The sequence below is a fragment of the Chaetodon trifascialis genome, chromosome 12 (genome assembly GCF_039877785.1).
Source record: "Chaetodon trifascialis isolate fChaTrf1 chromosome 12, fChaTrf1.hap1, whole genome shotgun sequence".
NCBI lineage: Eukaryota > Metazoa > Chordata > Actinopteri > Chaetodontiformes > Chaetodontidae > Chaetodon > Chaetodon trifascialis.
Window position 1 is genome coordinate 27,190,337 of NC_092067.1, and position 22,262 is coordinate 27,212,598.

Here is a 22,262-nt window from a genome sequence, read left to right on the forward strand (position 1 = left end):
ACCGAGACATACAACTACACTTTCTGTTTGTCAAAATAAAAGCATAACTGCCGAAACTGGCAACTTCCTGCTTGAGCCGCGGCGAAAGAACTACTCAATTGTTTACCTTTAGTAAAATGAAGTTGCCAGATGAGAAGTAATTCTGCTCAATATTAATTTTCTTCCATTGTAAAAAGCAGTAAATTATATATTTCGATTAGCTGCTACTGGTAATCATTAGAAAAAATATATTCTGTAAATATTTATGGAACGCTTACCAGAGGCCTGACTCACCTGGTCATTTTACCTGTCGTCTGGCACCTCATTTATTTTACCCTGGAGGCCTCTGATAGGTTAATTCAGTCCTACACCTGTCCACACCTGAAATAAATCTTTTTTGCTTAATTATTTTGTTTGAGACATATTTAAACTGAATAAATAGTTTGACACTGTAGTCAAAAGGATTCTTCACTGAAAGTTAGATGAGACGACTGTCTCAGTCTCCCATGTGTGAGCTAAACATGTAGCCAGAGCCAGTTATCTTAGCTTAGCATAAATGCTACCTAACCTGGAGTCTCCACTGGTTGACAGCATGTAAACCCCATGATGAACCTTTTAAAAATCGATTTTTATGGATGGCGCGGCACGGTGGGACAGCAGGTAGTGCGTGTGCCTCACAGAAAGAAGGTTGCCAGTTCAATCCCCGGGCGGGGCCTTTCTGATGCTCATTAGGTTAATTGGTGACTCGTAGGTGTGAGTGTGAGCGTGAATGGTTGTTTGTCTTGTGTGTTGCCCTCCGATGGACTCTCGCCCGTAGACAGCTGGGATAGGCTCCAGTCCCCCCCCCCGAAAAGAATAGGTGGTATAGAAAATGGATGGATGGATGGATTTTTATGGATTAAACAAATGAGATATGAAGTTTTAATAAGTGGTGTAGTTTCTTTCAGACATTGCCAGGCTAGCTGTTTCCCTCAGTTCCCAGTCTTTATGCTAAGCAAAGCTAACCTGCTGCTCTTTGTAGCTACATGATTCACATTAAAACGATTAAACGATTATTATTTCTTCTGTTATTGTTTAAAGTCGTGGGCCACAAAAGAAAAACTTTACTAGAACTTTCTACAAAGTGTATTCTCATTGCCGTTTGAACACAGGACCTTTTTCCAAATGAGAAGGAACTGTTCTCTGGGACAAGTGTTCGGCGATGAATTTACAAGCTTTTATTTTGAAGTGGATCACACAGAGGTTTCGGTAAAGTCCTGCATGCCTACAGCTGGCTTGACGAGTCCTTCCACAGCCGCTCTAGGCGACCGTCAACAAAACTCCACGGCCCGTGGGAATGGTTGCCAGATGTCTGCTGTGCATCCCCCGAACACAATAAAAAGCAAAGAAAGTAAAAGTAAAGACAGTGAAGTAAAGAAAGCAAAAGTGAAATAAGGAAAGTGAAGTAATAATGTGACAGTGGCTCGACTGCAGTAGAATCCCAAATAGAATATCTTTGGATATTTGTGTATTATACTACTCCTATTACTATGTGACAAACTATATTACTACTAGATTATTAAATGTGCTTTTATGTGATTATGCAGTAATATGTCAAAGTTGTCATCTCCATGGAGCAGGTGGAGCAGGTGGAGCAGGTGAAGCAGCTGGTCCATGGTTTGACCTCCAGCTCATGTTGAAGAAAATGCTGAAGCTCAAAATCCTCATTTCTAAAATAAATAAAGCCGTGAGATACCTTTAGTGGAACAGAAAATACAACATTTCCCTCTGAAGTTTATTGTGGTAGAAGAAGAAAACAGCGTAAAATGGAAATACTCAAGTAAAGTAGAAGTACTTCGACACTGTTCTCATTCCAGTGCTCGAGTAAACGTACTTGTAGGAGTTAGTTAACACCGGAGGGTGGCAGTAGTGCTGCGGTGAGGGCGCCAGCTGCTGTAAAAGCTCAAGGAAGAAGAAGTTACAGGAAACGTCACTTCCTGTCTTGCGCAGAAGCGACGTGAAGCAGACATGGCGGTGGCGGCAGAGAAATCAACGAAAGAGCGGCTGCTGTCTGTGCTAGATGATTTGGAGGTTTTATCCCGGTAAAGTGTGAAGTTTCTGGGCTGTTTGCAGAGTTTTTGACGCGCTGGATGTTTGTAGAGTTTCAGAGTTTCCTCGGCGGCTCGAAGCCTGAGAAGCAGCCGTTAGCTTCCATTAGCTTCCAGGCTAACATTAGCTGCTGCTTGACGTCCGTCTGTGTGTGTGTTTCAGGGAGCTGATCGAAATGTTGGCTTTGTCCAGGAGTCAGAAACTGCCTCAGCCAGGAGAGGACACCCAGGTGAGACGACACACACACACACACACACACACACACACACACACACACACACACACACACACACACACACACACACACACTCTCCACCTACCACATGCACTGATCCCATGCATACCAAGCTGCTGTGTGTGTCCTCAGATCCTGGAGCTGCTGGTGCAGAGGGACCGGGAGTTTCAGGAGCTGATGGAGGTGGCGCAGCAGCAGGGGAAGGTGCACCAGGAGATGCAGCTGCTGGAGAAGGAGGTGGAGAAGAGAGACAGCGACATCCAGCAGCTGCAGAAACAGCTGAAGGAGGCTGAACACATCCTGGTGGGTGGTGCTTACGTACGAGTGTATGAAAATCCCTTCAAACAGATTTGAGCACGTCTGACTGCAAGACACCGTCAGCACCGTCACAAAGTCACTGCAGCCTCTTCTTGTTTTCAGGCCACAGCTGTTTACCAGGCGAAGGAGAAACTCAAATCCATCGACAAAGCCAGGAAAGGTGAGTGGACACACCTGTGCAGCACATCTGCTGCATGTGTGTGTGACGGCTCTTTCGTAAACTCAGGTGTGTTTCTGTGTTCTGTGCAGGAAGCATCTCTTCAGAGGAGATCATCAAGTACGCGCACAGAATCAGCGCCAGCAACGCCGTGTGTGCGCCGCTCAACTGGGTCCCAGGTAGGAACCACTGGCTGCTGCTGCGCAGAGTTTCAGTTTCTGTCACGTTGTTTTTGACACTGATGACGCCATAAACGAAAAAAGCAGAACAAACGGACGTTTCCATTGGCTGATGGACGGCCTCCACGAACCGTCCGTCTGACGCGTGGTCATGTGACTGTCGAGCGTCGACTCGTCACAGTGTCTCCATGTGCCGAGAACAAAGTGACCTTTGACCTTGCGTAGGTCAGATTTTTCCTGATGGAAGCGTGGAGGACACAGTACATTCAGGGACTGTTGGAAATCTGAAACTCTTCCTGGCTGTGATAAATGGTGTCATTCTGCTGACTTTGTGAAACTGAATGAATTGTTTGAGGAAACACACTTTCAGACACGCTGTGGCCTTCAGAGGTGTAACACACACACGTCGTCCTCAGGTGACCCACGCAGACCCTACCCCACCGACCTGGAAATGCGCAGCGGGATGCTGGGTCACATGGCCAACCTGCCAACCAACGGCGTGAACGGACACCTGCCAGGTGACGCTCTGGCTGCTGGGAGGCTGCCAGGTGAGTGCATCCAGGTTCAATGTTCATTTTTGATCACAATTTGAAAATAAGAGACATCAGCGGCGGCGTCCTCCATCGGGACGCCGCTGAGCGTCTCTGCAGCCACAGCGTGACGATGCTGCTCAGACTCAGCCTGAATAACCTGCGTCTGTGCTCTGATTGGTCAGACGTGCTGACGCCTCACTACCCCTGGCAGTCCTCGGACGTCTCCGTGGGGATGCTGCCTCCTCACCACGGCAATGACTTCGGCCTGGAGCCTCCGGGTCACAACAAAGAGAACGAGGACGACGTGGAGGCCATGTCCACCGACTCGTCCAGCAGCAGCAGCGACTCCGACTGAGACGCTGTGTGTGTGTGTGTCTTATCTGTCTGTCTGTCCTCTCTGTCCTGGGCTTTGGACCAGGTGCTCGAGCAGTTGAAGGTTTGAAGATGACCGTAATGACATGAACTCGTCGCTCACCCGCCCGCCTGTTTCCATGGAGATAATCTGGCTCATCGTTTGAGGATTTAATCTGTTCGTGCATCAGCAGCCGTTAGCGTAGCTTACAGACAGGAAGCAGCTAGCTTAGCTTTGTCCCCAGGGGACAGTCGCTGACACGTGACATTGTGTTAATTTAAGTGTGTTTTTGGATGTTCTGTCATTTTTTCAGAGGATTTCTTGGCCTTCAGCTTCAAACTGACAACAGCGCTCGCTGTTTCCTGTCTTTATGCTAAGCTAAGCTAAGCTAATCGACTGCTTCATGTTGACGTACAGACATGAGTGGCATCAGTGTCCTCGTGGAACAGAGATCGAGGTTTAAACAGCAGTTTATGATTTGAAGAACGAATCAATGAGCTGTCCTCGACTCCACGTGAAGACAGATGTCGTGAGAAATGTCCTCTCCACAGAGACACTTTGAAGTGTCTTTTTTCCTCTTTGTTTCTCATGTGGACAAATACTGTAAATGTCTCTGTGTGTAAATACGCCTGTACAGACTCCGCCTTGTAAATAAACACTTTTACAATAGAAAGTGTGTGTGTGTGGGGGGGGGGGGAAGCAGATGAAGCTCTGATAACCGCTTGTAAACCGCTTTGACTTCCATTGCGGGGACAGATGTGTCCAGCTGTTTCTGCCTCTACTGACATTCACAAACGACCTGAGAGCACAGGTGGCCGAAATATCTGGAGGATGAGTTAATAAGTTGGTGGATCTTATAACGTTTGTTATCAGCTGAACAGTTTTGATGCTGATAAACAAACTGACTATAAAGTCTAATCAGCATCTGCAGTCATTATTCTGCTGTAATAATTTAGGTTAAAGGCCAGTGAGGCCATATGTAACTGTGTCAAGGCCCTGACTGTGAGGCCTTCAGTGACTCTTTGTAAAATTCAGTTTCTCCGTTTATCATAAATCTGTGTGGTGTATTTTCTTCAAAAATAGTAAATACATGCTAATGTTTGAGGTGTGTTACTTCTAAGATCTCTAAATAGCTGTATTTTCTCTTCGTGCTAAACTTCACATTTCGGTAATCTGAATGTTTCCCAGCCTTGTTTTTGGCCTTCTTTGAGCGTTCATTTTGAAGAACAAGTTCAATTCCGACAGCGTGTGAATGTGGCACTGGGGAGGCCGTCGTTGAGGTCCACTACGCATGCGCGTTAATTACTCCGCTGAAGAGGGAGACATGGCGACGTCCCTGCTCTGCGGCCGTTTGACGGCTAGCCTAAGAAACTCAGGGGCCAGAAACACCATCAGCTCTGCTTCCAAGGTGAGTGTGTGTCCACGTTCGAGCGACGGTCACCGGCTCGCGGAGCAGGTGTGTGTGGCAGCGCTGCACCCCCCACAACGACCGCGGCTTGACAAAAACGGACAGGGTCAAATCTGACTTTAGCATCGTCTCTATGGAGCTCCCGTTGTTTTGGCTAATGTGCTAACTAGCGCGGAGCTAGCGTTAGCGCGGCCGGCCGTCAGTCAGTCCGTGAAAGCAGCCGCCAACGTGCGCGCGGTCCTCTGGGCTCAGCCGGTTCTGTGTCACCTGTGTGTCGTTATAACAGGTGTGTGAGGAGGTGACGGAGCACGGTGAGCTGTAGCTCGCTGACCTCCACCTGCAGCTGCTAGCTGCTAGCTTAGTCTGTAGCTGCTGAGCTCTGCGCCATCGCATCTGTCCCGCCGTGTCTTCCTGAACGAGTCCTCTGGACAAATGGTCTCAGCTGAGGACATACAGAGGACGCTTTCAGCACGTGTTGTTCTGCTGCTGTGATAGTGAGAAGAGGTGTCACTCAGTCCTTATTTTCCATGAACAAACAAGTCAGAGCCCTGAAATCTGTGGCTGTTAACTCAAGGCGCTGATGTCTACCTGATCCTCAGGTACCTGACACTCATCTGCGTCACTCATTGTGTGTGTGTGTGTGCGTGTGTGTGTGTGTGTGTGTGTTTTCAGGCTACGTTACACTGATTCACACACTCAGATTTCTGAGCTTATTTGACTGTTTGTATGTGATTATAAAGTATAAATATGTAGATCCTTTACTGCAGTAAAATCAATAATACCACGCAGTAAAAGTACTCCACAACAAGTAGAGGTCGTGCTCTTAAAAGTACAGTATCATCAGCAATAAGTAAAGGTACAGTCATTCAGGTAAAAAGGCCTCCTCAGTCAAATACTGCGTTAGAATATTATACTACAGGATGAGTACAATGATGCTTTCTGTGTAAACAAACTGTTTTTTTAAATGTACTCTTTAACCATTCGCAGTATTTTCTACTCTCACTGTGTTCTTTTACATGTTGAACTGCAGCTGTCAGATAAATGCAGTGCAGCAGAGGAGACCCTGGTCAAGTACAAGTACTTCAGAGCTGTACATGAAGTGTTTGCCTACATGTACTGCGTTACTCTGCACCTCTGGCGTCTCACTGACCGACTTCACTCATTGAAGTATTTGGTGCAGGCGTGACAGCAGGTTTTGTAAGTAGAACTTTAAAAAAACGCAGTATTACTGTATATCGATGCAGTAAGTGAGCAGATGAAGGAGCCAGAAGAAGCTGCTTCATCAAATCACAGTTAAATCTGAAAGTGGATCCATCGATCAGACAGGAAATGAAGACGCCGCGTTGGAACATCTGCCTGCAGTGAGGCTGTTTGTTGAACCGATGAGGCAGCGGTCAGATTTCCCACATTGTTTGCTCCCCTAAACACATCAGACGTCCAGCTGACTGGGCTGAGTTTTACTGAGAAACACTTTGACGTCACCGGCCTGGTTTCATATCCTTCATGGAGTTTCCTCTGCTGCTCAGGAGAGTTTTTATTTAGCGTGAGTGTTTTTCAGATGACGCCGTCCGTGCTCGCCGTCCGTGCTCGCCGTCCGTGCTCGCCGTCCGTGCTCGCCGTCCTAAGGACGGACACAGTCAGAGACATATGTGAGGATCTGTGCACACTCAGCTCTCATTGTTACTGGTGAGGTCCGCCACTGCTGCACAGGGTTCAGGCTGTGTTCATGTGATGGATGAACAGGAAGTGATGCGGCGTGTAAAGCAACCTCACGGTTGGCTGATGATAAAAGCAGGTTATTGATTATTGATTGGCTCTTTGTGAGAGCAGAGTGAGTCTGTTTGGCTGATCTGTGATCAGATCCAGTGGTTCGTCCTCTGCTGCGTGTCTGCAGCTGCTCCACGTGTGCTGCCATGGTAACCGTGGAAGGAACCGAAGCCGCCAGAGGTGAAATCTTCAGGTCAGAAGACAAATTTCATACAAATAAAAAGAAAATAAAGAGTGAAGCGCAAAGACAGCAAACAGGAAGTGAAGCTAACGTGACTAAAGCTTCAGGTCTGTCACTTCTCGCTCAGCAGGTTCCTGAAGGACCTGAACTCCTCTCACTCCTCCTCTTGTCTCTCCTCTCCCTCCTCCTCTTGTCTCTCCAGGTTCTCGGTGGGTCTTCGGGTCTGTTGGGAGGCCATGCGTCCCAGCTGCAGCCCCCCCTCCTGCAGCAGCAGAGGAACCTCTCCCTTCACGAGTACATGAGCATCGGGCTGCTGAAGGAGGCCGGCATCTCCGTGCCGGCCGGCTTGGTGGCCAGCTCCTCCGAGGAGGCATACGCCGTGGCCAAGCAGATCGGTGAGTCCGCAGTCAGACTGTCCACCTGAGACGCTGTCTGACGCCGTCTGCTCAGAGAATAATTAGAGCAGACGTTGATGCTGACTTGACTCGCTGTCACGAACACGTTTGGGCGTTGAGCGCCGCAGCTCCACACCTGGTTCATGTGATCAGGAGGAGTTTCCTGACAGCTTGTGACCTTTGTTTAGGGTTTAAACAGCTGAAGTGTTCAGAGTCGGGGGCTCGGTCTAAACATAGACTCCTGCTTCAGAGGTGTCACATGACACCTCGCTCGTTCAGTTTCTGTCCGTCTGTGAGCTTCTTCATCACGAGTAAAGCTGCAGCTTCACGTCACGTTCGGCTGCTCGTCCATCACACGGCATCAGGCGGCTTCAGGTGACATCACACAGCCTCAGGTGACATCAGACAGCTTCAGGTGACATCAGACAGCTTCAGACAGCTTCAGCTCGCTCATGTTATTGATCGCCATCGTCGCACACATCAGCAGAGTGAGCTTCAGTCAGAAAACACAAAACATGGAATTCAGGAAAAATGAAAGTCAGTCTGGAAAGAAATAAAACAGGTTTCACAGTGTGTCATTAATGTGTGTGTGTGTGTGTGTGTGTGTGTGTGTGTGTGTGTGTGTGTGTGTGTGTGTGTGTGTGTGTGTGTGTGTGTGTGTGTGTGTGTGTGTGTGTGTGTGTGTGTGTGTCAGGCTCAAAGGACCTGGTGGTGAAAGCTCAGGTGCTGGCTGGTGGCAGAGGGAAGGGGACATTCGAGGGCGGCCTGAAGGGAGGCGTGAGGATCGTCTACTCGTAAGTCATCCGTCAAACTGTCCAGAGATCTGCTGCTGGTTCCACTTCCTGTTTCGTCTCTGAGCTTCCGGCCTCACTCGGGCTACAGTTATAGGGAGATCACATGACCTTTCTGATGGGGTCACGTGACCTGACGCCTGACACCACCCCCACAGAGCGTCTTCAGCACAGAGTTACGTCCTGTCTGCAGGACAGTGAACAGATCAGATCACAGCTCCTCTGACAGTCTCTTCCTCTTCCTCCTCCTCCTCCTCCTCCTCCTCCTCCTCCTCCTCCTCCTCCTCCTCTCCAGGCCTGAGGAGGCCCGTGACATTTCGTCCCAGATGATTGGTCGAAAGCTGTACACTAAACAGACCGGAGAGGCGGGACGTATCTGCAACCAGGTGTTCATCTGCGAGCGCAGGTACCCCCGCAGAGAGTACTACTTCGCCATCACCATGGAGAGGTCCTTCCAGGTGAGGGAGCACGTGCACACACACGCTCGCACGTGCACACACACACACACACACACAGAGGGGTTATGCACACCTGTGGTAACCATGCGTGCAGCTCCTGAGGTCACATGGGCACCAGAAGAGCTGTGATTGGTCAGCTGCATGTGTCAATCTGTGTAATCCGTCTGAAGCTTCAGGGTGGCTTTGAGTCTGTCTGCTGTTCAGTAAAGACCATAACAACAACAACAACAACAACAACAGTAAAACGTTCCTCTGGCAGCTGAATGCAGTGATCAAAGGTGGTCGTGCTGAATTTGTCCACTAGATGGCAGCACAGCACAGTGCAGCGCAGCGTCGTCCGTTCAGCTCTCTGTTCATAAAGTTGAGTGCAGGTCAGCAGCCTGTCAGAGGTTTGACGTCCTGGCTCAGCTGACACGTCCTCAGGTGTCCTCCTCGTGCTGCCGTGTGGACACAGGTGGGACGTCTTCAGGTAAAATAAGACGTGAGAGCTGAAACGATGGGTTCATTGATCAGCTACTGAGGAACATTTATTAGCTCAGCTCACTGACAGTAAGGACAGACAGGACAGCTCTGAGGACGAGTCCTCTCTGGACGTCGTCTCTCACGTTTTGTTGACATGTGGATGGAAACGGTCCTTCAGATCCGCCGACGACAGAACAAAGACGTTAAACGTCCACAGATTCAGACACTCAGAGCATTGAACTCCTCTTTGTCCCTCTGGTGTCCCGCAGGGTCCCGTGCTGATTGGCAGCTCGCAGGGGGGCGTGAACATCGAAGATGTGGCAGCGGAAAATCCTGACGCCATTGTGAAGGAGCCCATCGACATTGTGGAGGGAATTAAGATGGAGCAGGCCGTCAAGGTACGATCGATAGGAGACGGAGACGCTCCAGCTGTGTGTGTGTGTGTGTGTGTGTGTGTGTGTGTGTGTGTGTGTGTGTGTGTGTGTGTGTGTGTGTGTGTGTGTGTGTGTGTGTGTGTGTGTCTCTGTCTGTCTGTCTGTCTGTCTGTCCTCTCTGTCCTGGGCTTTGGACCAGGTGCTCGAGCAGTTGAAGGTTTGAAGATGACCGTAATGACATGAACTCGTCGCTCACCCGCCCGCCTGTTTCCATGGAGATAATCTGGCTCATCGTTTGAGGATTTAATCTGTTCGTGCATCAGCAGTCGTTAGCGTAGCTTACAGACAGGAAGCAGCTAGCTTAGCTTTGTCCCCAGGGGACAGTCGCTGACATGTGACATCGTGTTAATTTAAGTGTGTTTTTGGATGTTCTGTCATTTTTTCAGAGGATTTCTTGGCCTTCAGCTTCAAACTGACAACAGCGCTCGCTGTTTCCTGTCTTTATGCTAAGCTAAGCTAAGCTAATCGACTGCTTCATGTTGACGTACAGACATGAGTGGCATCAGTGTCCTCGTGGAACAGAGATCGAGGTTTAAACAGCAGTTTATGATTTGAAGAACGAATCAATGAGCTGTCCTCGACTCCACGTGAAGACAGATGTCGTGAGAAATGTCCTCTCCACAGAGACACTTTGAAGTGTCTTTCTTCCTCTTTGTTTCTCTTGTGGACTCTGTCACACTGAGCTTAAAGCTGCAGTGACGTCAGAGGACGCTGATGGAGGCTGAGGTCAGACAGACAGGTGTGAAAGGACAGAAAGGTGAAGGTCAGAGCGTCCTTCTGTCCTGAGTGTCAGGACGCATCCCGTCAGCTGACACCAGAAAAGACCAATCAGAGTTGTCTCTTCAGTCGAGTCAGACGTGTGTCCGTCCACGTCCACGTGTCTCAGTGCAGTTTGAAGCATTGTGTCAGAGAAGGTGGACGTCCTGACGTCGAGCAGGTGATGATGAATGCGTGTGTTCTGCAGGTCGCTCAGAAGATGGGCTTCCCTCCGGCGCTGGTGGACGAGGCGGCCGAGAACATGGTCAAACTCTACAACCTGTTCATCAAGTACGACGCCTCCATGGTGGAGATCAACCCCATGGTGGAGGATTCCTCCGGCATCGGTACGCACGCACACACACACACACACACACACACATACAGATGCACACACACACACAGACGCACACACACAGGTTGGTATTTTGAGTATTTGAGCATGTGTCACACCTGAGCTGCTCACAGAACCTCACCTGCAGACAGGTGAACGTTGACGTTGTCCTGCTGAAACCTCTTGTCTCTCTGGTCTTTCACGTCTCTCTGGTCTCTGACGTGTCTCTCGTCCTCTCCAGTGATGTGCATGGACGCCAAGATCAACTTTGACTCCAACGCAGAGTACCGGCAGAAGAAGGTGTTCGACATGCAGGACTGGACTCAGGAGGACCCGCGGGACCGGCAGGCCGCCAAGGCCGACCTGAACTACATCGGCCTGGACGGAACCATCGGCTGTCTGGGTGAGTGACCCGCGCAGAGGGTTGATGAGGAGCGCGACTCCACATCTGATGTCCGCCATCTTGAGGAACACGTCTGTTTGTGGGTCGTCTGGGAGCTGCTCCCAGCATGCTCGGCTGCTCACTCCTGCTTACCGTGGAGTGACGGGTGTCTGTGGTTGTTTGCAGTGAACGGAGCGGGTCTGGCCATGGCCACCATGGACATCATAAAGCTCCACGGCGGCACGCCGGCCAACTTCCTGGATGTCGGAGGAGGAGCCACGGCTCATCAGGTGACCGAGGCCTTCAAACTCATCACGTCTGACAGGAAGGTAAGACGACGCCTGCCACTGACTGATGCTAGCGTAGCTTCACCTGCGGTCGTCACCGCTAACGTTGCGCACTCTGAACCGTGTGTTGTGGCGGCGCTCAGGTTCAGGCCATCCTGGTCAACATCTTTGGAGGCATCATGAGGTGTGACGTCATCGCTCAGGGCATCATCATGGCTGTGAGAGACCTGGACCTCAAGATCCCCATTGTGGTCCGGTTACAAGGTACCACGTGTGCACACACACACACACACACACACACACACACACACACACACACACACAGGCAGCACTGAGGACGTTTTGTGGTTTTGTGGTTTGTGAAGGAACGAGAGTGGACGACGCCAAAGCTCTGATTGCTGCCAGTCCGCTGAAGATCCTGGCCTGCGATGACCTGGACGAAGCGGCCAAAATGGTACACACACACACACACACACACACACACACACACACACACACACACACACACACACACACACACCATGTGATGGGTTCAGGTGAAATATCAAACATGTTAGCTTGAATTGTAGGAAAGTTCAAAAGATATTTGTCTACGGGCGTCTTTGTCCCCAGCGTTAGCTCATCTTAGCTCATGTTAGCTGGCCTTAGCTCACCTCAGCTCGCTTTAGCTTGCATTAGCTGGCCTTAGCTCATGTTAGCTGGCCTTAGCTCACCTCAGCTTGCTTTAGCTTGCATTAGCTGGCCTTAGCTCACCTCAGTTGCTTTAGCTTGCGTTAGCTTGTGTTAGCTGGCCTTAGCTCGCCTCAGCTCGCTTTAGCTTTCATTAGCTGGCCTTAGCTCATGTTAGCTGGCCTTAGCTCACCTCAGCTCGCTTTAGCTTGCGTTAGCTCGTGTTAGCTGGCCTTAGCTCGCCTCAGCTCGCTTTAGCTTGCGTTAGCTGGCCTTAGCTCGCCTCAGCTCGTTTTAGCTTGCGTTAGCTCGTGTTAGCTGGCCTTAGCTCGCCTCAGCTCGCTTTAGCTTGCGTTAGCTGGCCTTAGCTCGCCTCAGCTCGTTTTAGCTTGCGTTAGCTTGTGTTAGCTGGCCTTAGCTCGCCTCAGCTCGCTTTAGCTTGCGTTAGCTTGTGTTAGCTCGCCTCAGCTCGCCTTCAGCTCTGTCTAACTCGCCGTTCTGTCTCTCGTGTCTTGGCAGGTTGTTAAGCTTTCTGAAATTGTCTCGCTGGCTAAAGAAGCCCAAGTGGACATCACCTTCCAGCTGCCCATCTAAGAGACCTCCTCCTCCCCCCAAACACTCCCTCTATGACCCCCCCCTCAGCGACCCACCACTCCTCCCCCAAACAGCTGAGAGAAAGCCACCCAGACATTTCCCGTCTTACTCTGTGGCGTGATGGCGTGATGTCTACAGGTGTCCAACAAGACACCACACCAAGCTCCACTTTCCTCCACCTTTTGTCTCCTGTCTCCACCCTTTGTCTCCTGTCTCCACCCTTCGTCTCCTGTCTCCACCCTCCGTCTCCTGTCTCCACCCTTTGTCTTCTGTCTCCACCCTTTGTCTGCGGTCTTCGTCTCCTGTCTCCACCCTCCGTCTCCTGTCTCCACCCTCCATCTACTGTCTATGTCTCCTGTCTCCACGGTTCCTCAAACCTACAGACTATGTTGCACTTGAGTCGATGCGCACAAACCTCCACGTTGACTGTCCCTCCTCAGTCCCTCCACCCTGAACCAGGCTGTCACTCCACCTCCTGATCAAAGAGCAGCTGAAGCGTCTTCGGTTTGCTGTCGGACATCAGTCTCGTGTCTTTGTGTTTTCAGTTCAGATGAATAACGGTCGGTGCTGTGGCGTCAGCTGGAAGCGACGTGAAAAGGATTCGGATCCAGAAACGCGCAGCGTCTGCATGAGCGTCTTTCAGTGTGTTGTCTCTGACGAGGACTGTAACACAATAAAGAACAGATGTGTTCCTCTGCTCAGCTCTGGAGTGTTTCATCCAACACACAAACATGCTGTCCAACCACAGACGCCTCCACGCTGTCTCTGCGCTCAGTGGACGTCAGGCTGAGGACGCTGAAGGTCTTCACGTATTTAAATCTAAATCTTTAAATTCGTCCAGCAAACGTCCTGGAGACACGTCCCCTCTGAGCTCTGCTGGCCCAGGCTCTGAGGTGTCCGCCTCCGTCAGCGGTGGAGGTGAACGGACTTCCTGTTGTTGCTGAGGTGTCAATCAGCTGCCGTAACCGTGACGACACAGAGCTGATGAAATTCCCATCAGCCTCAGCTGGACTTTGTGTTCGGTGCTAATTCGCTAATGTTAGCATGCTAACAAGCTAAGCTAAGATGATGAACATGATGCTGAACGTCTCGGCCGCTGTGACGTCACACTCAGAGGTCGTTAACGTGTGTTTTCGATGGTGGTGATGATGATGATGATGAAGATGAAGCCGACAGAGGCGGAAACCTCAGTCTGAACACACGCAAACTGTTTCTCTTCAATTTGATGGAGCGACGTTTAAAGATGCTCTGAGAGGACAGAGGACGCCAGTGGTACGAAATGTTTACACTCCAGCCGTTGCTGGGAGACATGGTCAGCTGATCCAATTCACTAAGAGACAAAATGTCCTCAGCTGCTGCATCTTTGAGTGTGAGGACGTTTTTAAGGTAAAGAGCTTAAAAACACTCAAAGCTGAACTGAGACGTTGATGCTCAGCTTCAGGTATGAGGACGGTCCTCCATGATGGAGGCTCGGCGTCTGACGGGTGAACACCTCCACCTCAAACGGTTGGCGCTCAGCTTTGAACGGGACAACCGTGTGTCTCAGCTGAGACGCCTGCGGACTCGAGCAAGTATTGATGGACGGTTGTGGCGTCTCGTCCTCGGCTGTGACGACGTTCACGCGGTCACGTCGGATGCGGCCGGATCTTGGCTCGTTTTCGTTAAATAAGTCAAATGAATTATTCGCTGTGTCGTGGAGCTCAGCGTTCCAGAGACAAGCCCGCGGGGACGGCGTGGAGTCGAGCGAACGCTCATCAGTGAGCGCGGTGTGACTTCCTGCGTCCGCTTCGCTTCCACACAGACGGAAACAGACGTTTGTTCCCCGATGACTCAGACTGCTGCGTCGTGACCAGGTGTGCTTCTTCTGTTGACCCGTCCTGCCGCAGTGAAGCATGCTTCATGTCGTTAGCCAATGGGGCGGACTGGATGTCTTCGGTCCTTCCTGAGTCTCATCTGGTTCCTCGTTCGAAGCAGAAACCAGGACGGCGAGAAACCGGTGAGTTCAGAAGGTCGTCGTGTCGGAGCTGCTGTCCGACGCTTCAGCTGCGTTCTTTTGGCTTCTCCTCTTCTTTGAATGTTGACTTCTGGACACACTGGAGTTTTGGCGTTCTGTGTTTAATTGGTCGGAGTGTTGCGCCGTCATTGGCTGATCAGTGTCGATCAGTTGCTCCTGTAGTTTCAGTCTGCCGTCACGCCACGCAGGGCGCTTTCTCTGTGATGTCACAGTCGTGTTCAGCCGGCTGCCTTCCTCAGAACAGCTGGAAAATAACTGTAGTCGCTTCTCTCCCCTCCCCTCCTCCTCCTCCTCCTCCTCCTCCTTTTCCATCTCCTCCTCCTCCCCTCCTCCTCCTCCCCTCCTCCTCCTCCTTTTCCATCTCCTCCTCCTCCCCTGCTCCTCCTCCTCCTCTCCTCTTCCTCCTCTTCCTCCTCCTCCTCCCCTGCTGCTTCTCCTCCTCTCCTCCTCTTCCTCCTCTCCTCCTCCTCTCCTCCTCTCCTCCTCCTCTCCTCCTCCTCCTCCTCCTCCTCCTCCTCCTCCTCTCCTCTTCTCTTCCTCCTCCTCCTCCTCTCCTCCTCTCTTCCTCCTCCTCTCTTCCTCCTCCTCTCCACCTCCTCCTCCTCTCCTCCTCCTCCTCCTCTCCTCCTCTCCTCCTCCTCTCCTCCTCCTCCTCTCCACCTCCTCCTCCTCTCCTCCTCCTCTCCTCCTCCTCCTCCTCCTCCTCTCCTCCTCTCCTCCTCCTCCTCTCCTCCTCTCTTCCTCCTCCTCTCCACCTCCTCCTCCTCCTCTCCACCTCCTCCTCCTCCTCCTCTCCTCCTCCTCCTCTCCTCCTCTCCTCCTCCTCCTCTCCTCCTCCTCTCCTCCTCCTCCTCCTCTCCTCCTCCTCCTCTCCTCCTCTCTTCCTCCTCCTCTCCACCTCCTCCTCCTCCTCTCCTCCTCTCCTCCTCTCCTCCTCCTCCTCTCCTCCTCTCCTCCTCCTCCTCTCCTCCTCTCCTCCTCCTCCTCTCCTCCTCCTCCTCTCCTCCTCTCCTCCTCTCCTCCTCCTCCTCTCCTCCTCCTCCTCCTCCAGCACTGTTAGCCGACATTGTGAGCTGTACTTTATTTTATCTTGTAAATAACTGAACTGAAGTTCTCGCTCTGTAAAATATTTAAGATCCTCACAAAGAGTTTGACGGGAAGACGAAATAAAAGCTGAGAACAGAGACGACGGTGTGCTTTCTTCTTCTTTCCTGTTTGTCTGGATGAAAACATCCACCCATCATCTGTCCTGTCTAATGCTAAGCTAAACTAATCTCACCATAGATGTGTATGTGATGGACAGATGGGACTGATGTCAGTCTTCTCATCAAACTGCCAGAAAAATGTTTCACGTATTGAAGACGAACGCTCAGAGTTCAGCTTCCTGCGGCCTCGCTGTTCTTTTAATTACGGGCCTTGTGGTTTTGACCTGTCCGTGTCCTCCTGCGGCGCGCTGATTGCAGCTTGTGTTGTGCTGCGGAGTCTCGCCGGCCGGCTGTGAGGACATTGATTACTGAGTGGGTGTTTGCAGCTTTGTGAGCTTCGGCAGGCTGAGATGCTGCGACTGGTGACGGACACAGGACGCACAAACCGCTCCACGGAGAAGACAGGACAACTGCCACTGGAGGAGCGTCTGTCCATATGTCCATCTGTCCATACGTCCGTCCATCGATCAGGTTTGTGTTTAAAGACGTGACTCAACGTCATGAAGCTCTTCCTCGTCCTTTATCTGACACGACGTTCTGATGCTGCTCTTCATCATCAGCTCAGGGAAGAGCAGCCTGACCTGCAGTCTGAGGTGATGAAGAAGCTCCAGAGTCATCGTCAGCCGCCAGCTTCAGCTCGTCATCTGTCAGACACAAACTCCTCTGTCCCAGAAACTGGACATGTCCAACACATCAGCACATCAATAAAGGACGATCAGTGATCAATAAAGACTTTGAATGTTGAGCCGTGGTCAGACAGAATTCAGTAAACATGGAGTGTCTTTCCAGCTCTCTGACCCCCCCCCCCTAAATGCTAACACCAGCATGCTAACATGCTCACTGGTAACATACTGGAGAACACCAGCGCAGTGTTAGCATGCTAACATGAGCTAATGAGCATCACATTAGTCACGGTCCAGAAAATAACGAGTCAAAAGTCCAGCGGTCCACAGGACAGTCCCCATCAGGGTTAAACGTCTGCAGCCATGAAACCCTTTTAATATAAACAATATTTGTGGAAGTTTGCAGGCAGAAAAAAGAAAAGTTGTGCAGGTGTTTCAGATTCCTGCAGAGCACAGGTGATAACAGGAAGAGGGCGTGAGGCCAGAAGAGTTTCAGAGACATAAGGTTAAAAAATGAGGTGCTGTTCTGTTTGTTTATCTCGGATTGTTTATTTATTTATCTTTGATTCTTTAAATTGCTCTTTCTTTGATAGTGTTGCTTTTTATAGATCTTTTTATCTCGGCATTCTCTTGGACGGCAAAGTAAGAATTTCATTGTACTAGAGAACTGTGCATATGACACCCCCCCCCCCCCCCCCCCCCAGGGTTGACTGCATGTGACCGGCGTCCTCGGTCCACTTTCAGTGTGTGAGGAAGAGGAAGCAGACGCAGATGTTGGCTGATAGCATCAAAGCATCTGTCTCACACGCAAATTAGAGTCAACAGTCACATCGATCTGAATTAACGTCAGAGAAGAAGATGACTGAGCAGCGGGAGACCAACAGACTCCTGTTCTTCATCTGTGATGGACGGACTCCTGTTCTTCATCTGTGATGGATGGACTCCTGTTCTTCATCTGTGATGAGGGACGGACTCCTGTTCTTCATCTGTGATGAGGGACGGACTCCTGTTCTTCATCTGTGGTGAGGGACGGACTCCTGTTCTTCATCTGTGGTGAGGGACGGACTCCTGTTCTTCATCTGTGATGGACGGACTCCTGTTCTTCATCTGTGATGAGGGACGGACTCCTGTTCTTCATCTGTGGTGAGGGACGGACTCCTGTTCTTCATCTGTGGTGAGGGACGGACTCCTGTTCTTCATCTGTGGTGAGGGACGGACTCCTGTTCTTCATCTGTGATGAGGGACGGACTCCTGTTCTTCATCTGTGATGAGGGACGGACTCCTGTTCTTCATCTGTGGTGAGGGACGGACTCCTGTTCTTCATCTGTGGTGAGGGACGGACTCCTGTTCTTCATCTGTGATGGACGGACTCCTGTTCTTCATCTGTGGTGAGGGACGGACTCCTGTTCTTCATCTGTGATGGACGGACTCCTGTTCTTCATCTGTGGTGAGGGACGGACTCCTGTTCTTCATCTGTGGTGAGGGACGGACTCCTGTTCTTCATCTGTGATGGACGGACTCCTGTTCTTCATCTGTGGTGAGGGACGGACTCCTGTTCTTCATCTGTGGTGAGGGACGGAGCAGCTCCACGAAAACCAAAACCATCAGAAAACAGTAAAACTGCTGCAAAAGGACAGACGGTCCTGCAGCCGCGAGCAGAACAACCCGACACGTCCACTCGCTCTGAAGGTCCTCTGAAGTTCTGTTTCAGGTCTGTGTCTCTGTCTCTGTGTCTCTGTGTCCCTGAGTCTCTGAGTCCGTGTCTCTGTGTCTCTGAGTCCCTGAGTCTCTGTGTCTCTGTGTCTCTGAGTCTCTGTGTCTCTGTGTCTCTGTGTCCCAGTGAAGTCCTGATTGGTGCGTTCATCAGACGTCGTGGCAGCAGCTCTGATGTTAAACCAAGCTTAGCTTTCAGTTTCACGGCTTCAGACTCGCTGTGATCAAACATCCGGCTGCTTGTTTTCTTCTTCCACTAATTAGTTTACAGCGACGTCATGTTACAGAGGCTGCAGCCAGCAGGACAGCTGACAGCTGACACGAGCGTGTGCACAGACCAGAGATCAGAGGACGTCTCAGCTTCTCTCAGCTCGTCCTAATCTGCTCTGACTCGCCTGTGAGAAGCCTCAGTTCACTTCCTGCTGAGAGCGAAGCGCAGACACTCAGAGAGCAGCTGGTGGACATTTAGCATGTAGCAGCTAAAGGAGACCAAAACCAGAAACCAGAAACATCTTCATCCCCAAGACGAAATCTCTGTGAGTCTGTAAACAAGCTGATTTCAGTAAGCATACAGAATTATTTATCCACAGGAAGTTAAAAATGTCCTCCGTGCTGTGATGTCACGGTACAACTTTAGTTTCGTGTGTTAGCATGTTAACAATGCTAATCAGCAGTAAACACAAAGTGCAGCTGAGGCTGAATGTCCCCCCCCCGCTCGCCCACCCTCGCTCTCTGCAGGTGTGTGATGACTCACGCTGCTGTTTGTCCCTCGTGTACAGGACAGGAAGACGCTGCCCGTCTCCTCATTAGAAATCCAGATGAGTGAGGCCGCCTGCTGGTGGAGCTGTCAATCACACACACACACACACACGCACACACACACACACACACACACACACACACACACTCTTCTACAGGTACCACGTTGACTTTCAAACCAAACGAATACTACATTCATGTTCCTGGTTGGTCGGTTCGGGCCGTCATCCAATCACTGTGCAGGATGCTGCTGTCCTCCGGGCGCTCACCTGTCTCCCCCTCGAGGGCATGCTCTGCTTCCACTTCACCTGACCTTTGTGAACGTTGCAGGTGAAGAACGCCTCCTGATTGGTGGAGAGTCTCACTGTTATGGCTGTCGTCTCTGGTTTCAACCTGACGTCCACTGAGCTGAAGCTCTGGGTTGGTGTCTGCTAGCCTTTTAAAAGGAGCTGTTGCTAATGCTAATGCTAATGCTAATGCTAATGCTAATGTGGGTGATGATGAATATCGATGCGTCCACATTTACTTACAGACAGGTGATCGCTTCACCTGTTTAGTGCAGATCATCACCTGACGAGGCCGCCACGTCCACACAGCCAGCGGGCAGGTGAGACTGAGCGACACCTGGAAACAGCTGGACAGACAGATGTTCTCACCTGTATGTGGTGTGTGAGCAGACACACACACACACACACACACACACACACACACACACACACACACACACACACACACACACACACACAGTGTTCACACCTGCTCAGCCTCCAGCGGTTTCAGGTGAACTGAAGCGGCTCGTGCTCGTGGATTCAGCGTCATCACATCAGACCTGCTGACATCATCGACCAGCAGTTAGAATCATCCAATCAGCAGCGTCTGTCCTCTGCTCACAGGTGTGTGTTGGGAACTGATGTCCCGCTGGATGCTTTTGGTGTGTGCGTGAGAGTATTTTCATTGTTGGCTTCCTCATGGCGCAGTACTCAAGTACATGTATTAAATACTTTCAGTTACTTTGTGGATTCAGATTAATGGTACAAATATGAGCGTCAGATAAACGATGATGCATCATTACTGGTTCAAATAAAACTTTATATGTCCAGGAGGACACGGACACGCTGCCAGCTCCTCATGGAGTCATAAAAATGACTTCAGCAGCTGCAACATTAACGTCTTCATCACTTTGACGTCACAATCCAGTACTATGTCTATTCTGTCTGAAGAGTACTTTTACTTTTGGTCCAAGTATTCTACACTGTGTTAGTACTACTTCAGCTTCAGTAAAACATCTGTCACACATGAATGCATCAGTAACAGAATACCACTGTCAGCGAGTACTGTTACTTTGATACTTTGAGTACACTTTGGTAAAACTGTTGTACTTTGTTCCTCAGAGTACTGTGAGTACTCTGAGCAGTACTTGTTCCATGTGTGACTTTCAGGAGTAAAAATAGAGCAGAGGAGAAATGGTCTTTTCCAGGTATGACTCAGCCTGTGGCGTCCACAAATAGTCTCTCTGTCTCAGCAGCGGCCATTACTCCCCTCCTCTCCTCCTCCTCCTCCTCCTCCTCCTCCTCCCCTCCTCTCCTCCTCCCCCTCCCCCTCACTGTGTCTCTGTCACGGCTCCTCAGCAGGGAGGAGCAGCAGATTCATTTTGGACCATTTTAAATTCTTTCCATTTTGGGGAGTTAAAATTAGCTCAGCGTCTGCAGGAGTGATGACAGCCTGAAGCTCAGTCCACCGAGGAAGAGGAGGACGTTTGTCAGAGGCCTGTTTGGAATAATGAAGACATAAAACCTGATGAAGTGTGTGTGTGTGTGTGTGTGTGTGTGTGTGTGTGTGTGTGTGTGTGTGTGTGTAGGTGTGTGTGTGTGTGTGTGTGTGTGTGTGTGTGTGTCTGATGTGAACACGGTGGCTCTCAGTGACACCTCAGCATGTTTGTGGTGGCACGTCTGCTCTGATTGGTCGGCCACCTGTCCACTGGTCCGTCTCACCTGGTCAGAAACAGGCTGTGAGCGAGGACACTGTCCCACCAGAGAGGCCGATCGATGGACGTCCTGCTTCATGAAGCGAGACCTGATGCTTCAGCTGGAGCTTCAGATGATTGACAGACGTCAAACAGGCCAAGTGGAGACATGTCCCACCCACAGGTGGAGGAAGACTCAGGTGTTTTACTTCAGTAAAAGTAGCAGTACCACAGTGGAAAAATACTCCACCGGAAGGCAAAGTCCTGCATTCACCTGAAGAAAACTGCAGTTACAGTATCAGAGTAAAAGTATTCATTGACCACATGTCTCTCTAAATATCACATTGATATTCCCCTCCCCTCCTCTTTCCTCTCCCCCTCCTCTTCCCCTCTGTCCCCCCCCCTCCTCCCCCTCCTCTTCCCCTCTCCTCCCCTCCTCTCTCCTTCCCTCCCCCCTCCCTTCCCCTCCTCTCTCCTCTCTCCTCCCCTCTCCTCTCCCCTCCTCTCCTCCTCTTTTTCTCACCTTCTCTCCTCCCCTCCCCTCCTCTCCCCTCTGTCCTCCCCCCCTCCTCTCCTCTCCTCTCCTCTCCTCTCCTCTCCTCTCCTCTCCTCTCCTCTCCTCTCCTCTCTCTTCCTCTCTCCTCTCTCCCCCCTCCTCTCCCCTCCTCTCCTCCTCTTTTTCTCACCTTCTCTCCTCCCCTCCCCTCCTCTCCCCTCTGTCCTCCCCCCTCTCCTCTCCTCTCCTCTCCTCTCCTCTCCTCTCCTCTCCTCTCCTCTCCTCTCCTCTCCTCTCCCCTTTCCTCTTCGCCTTCCCCTCCTCTCTCCTCCCCTCCTACACTCCCCGGTGTAATGCAGCTGTGTCTATTCTCGGCCCGTCCCTCTGATATGAGATATTGGACCATAATAACCTGCGGCGCTCAGTCCGTCTGTGTGTCCTCTTCCTGCTCCTCAGATTGATGGCGGCTGATGTTGTGGACGTGGGGTTCAGTGGCTGTAATCATTTCTCTTATATCCTGTGAGGGGGTCCAAACCTGAACTCTTTGGAAGACCAAATGAAACTCAGCCCTGTCTTTTTCTCTCTGCATTGTCTCTGAGACAAACACGGACGAGCTGTTTGTCCTTCAGTTATTGGCATTTATCTGAGCGCGTCGCGTCCCCACACTGTCCTCACACTCACCTCTGATGTCTTTTAGCTTTGTCTTTATTCACACTGTTGATCTTGTGTC

General features: G+C 50.8%; 3 protein-coding genes across 4 annotated transcripts in view; all 3 read left to right on the top strand.

Moving 5' to 3' along the window:
* LOC139340352 (GDP-Man:Man(3)GlcNAc(2)-PP-Dol alpha-1,2-mannosyltransferase-like) overlaps positions 1–22,262 on the top strand; it is an 82,060-nt gene that overhangs the window by 27,974 nt on the left and 31,824 nt on the right. The gene's annotated exons all lie outside the window — the stretch shown is intronic.
* Positions 1,958–20,948, top strand: med4 (mediator complex subunit 4). 2 transcript variants are annotated; one of them, XM_070976046.1, is made up of 8 exons: positions 1,958–2,060; positions 2,230–2,296; positions 2,435–2,605; positions 2,723–2,780; positions 2,870–2,956; positions 3,373–3,504; positions 3,672–3,850; positions 20,932–20,948. In XM_070976046.1, the coding sequence occupies exons 1-7, from the start codon at positions 1,987–1,989 to the stop codon at positions 3,842–3,844; spliced, it is 762 nt and encodes a 253-aa protein (XP_070832147.1). In that variant the 5' UTR covers positions 1,958–1,986; the 3' UTR covers positions 3,845–3,850; positions 20,932–20,948. The 2 variants fall into 2 exon arrangements, with proteins under 2 accessions (XP_070832147.1, XP_070832146.1); XM_070976045.1 differs by lacking the exon at positions 20,932–20,948 and having other exon boundaries at positions 3,672–4,941.
* On the top strand, positions 5,152–15,959 carry sucla2 (succinate-CoA ligase ADP-forming subunit beta). Its single transcript, XM_070976587.1, has 11 exons — positions 5,152–5,249; positions 7,400–7,592; positions 8,287–8,386; positions 8,679–8,841; positions 9,573–9,701; positions 10,702–10,840; positions 11,069–11,230; positions 11,396–11,538; positions 11,640–11,760; positions 11,862–11,950; positions 12,685–15,959. Exons 1-11 carry the CDS (start codon positions 5,166–5,168, stop codon positions 12,757–12,759), a joined length of 1,398 nt encoding a protein of 465 aa, XP_070832688.1. The 5' UTR covers positions 5,152–5,165; the 3' UTR covers positions 12,760–15,959.

Bases quoted from the DNA above. Each gene is read 5' to 3' on its own strand.
- sucla2 (XM_070976587.1), top strand. From the start codon at position 5,166: ATGGCGACGTCCCTGCTCTGCGGCCGTTTGACGGCTAGCCTAAGAAAC. The intron at 9,702-10,701 runs GTACGATCGATA...TGTGTTCTGCAG, and splicing joins AGATGGAGCAGGCCGTCAAG to GTCGCTCAGAAGATGGGCTT. The intron at 11,539-11,639 runs GTAAGACGACGC...GGCGGCGCTCAG, and splicing joins TCATCACGTCTGACAGGAAG to GTTCAGGCCATCCTGGTCAA.
- med4 (XM_070976046.1), top strand. From the start codon at position 1,987: ATGGCGGTGGCGGCAGAGAAATCAACGAAAGAGCGGCTGCTGTCTGTG. The intron at 2,606-2,722 runs GTGGGTGGTGCT...TCTTGTTTTCAG, and splicing joins AGGAGGCTGAACACATCCTG to GCCACAGCTGTTTACCAGGC. The intron at 2,781-2,869 runs GTGAGTGGACAC...TGTTCTGTGCAG, and splicing joins CATCGACAAAGCCAGGAAAG to GAAGCATCTCTTCAGAGGAG.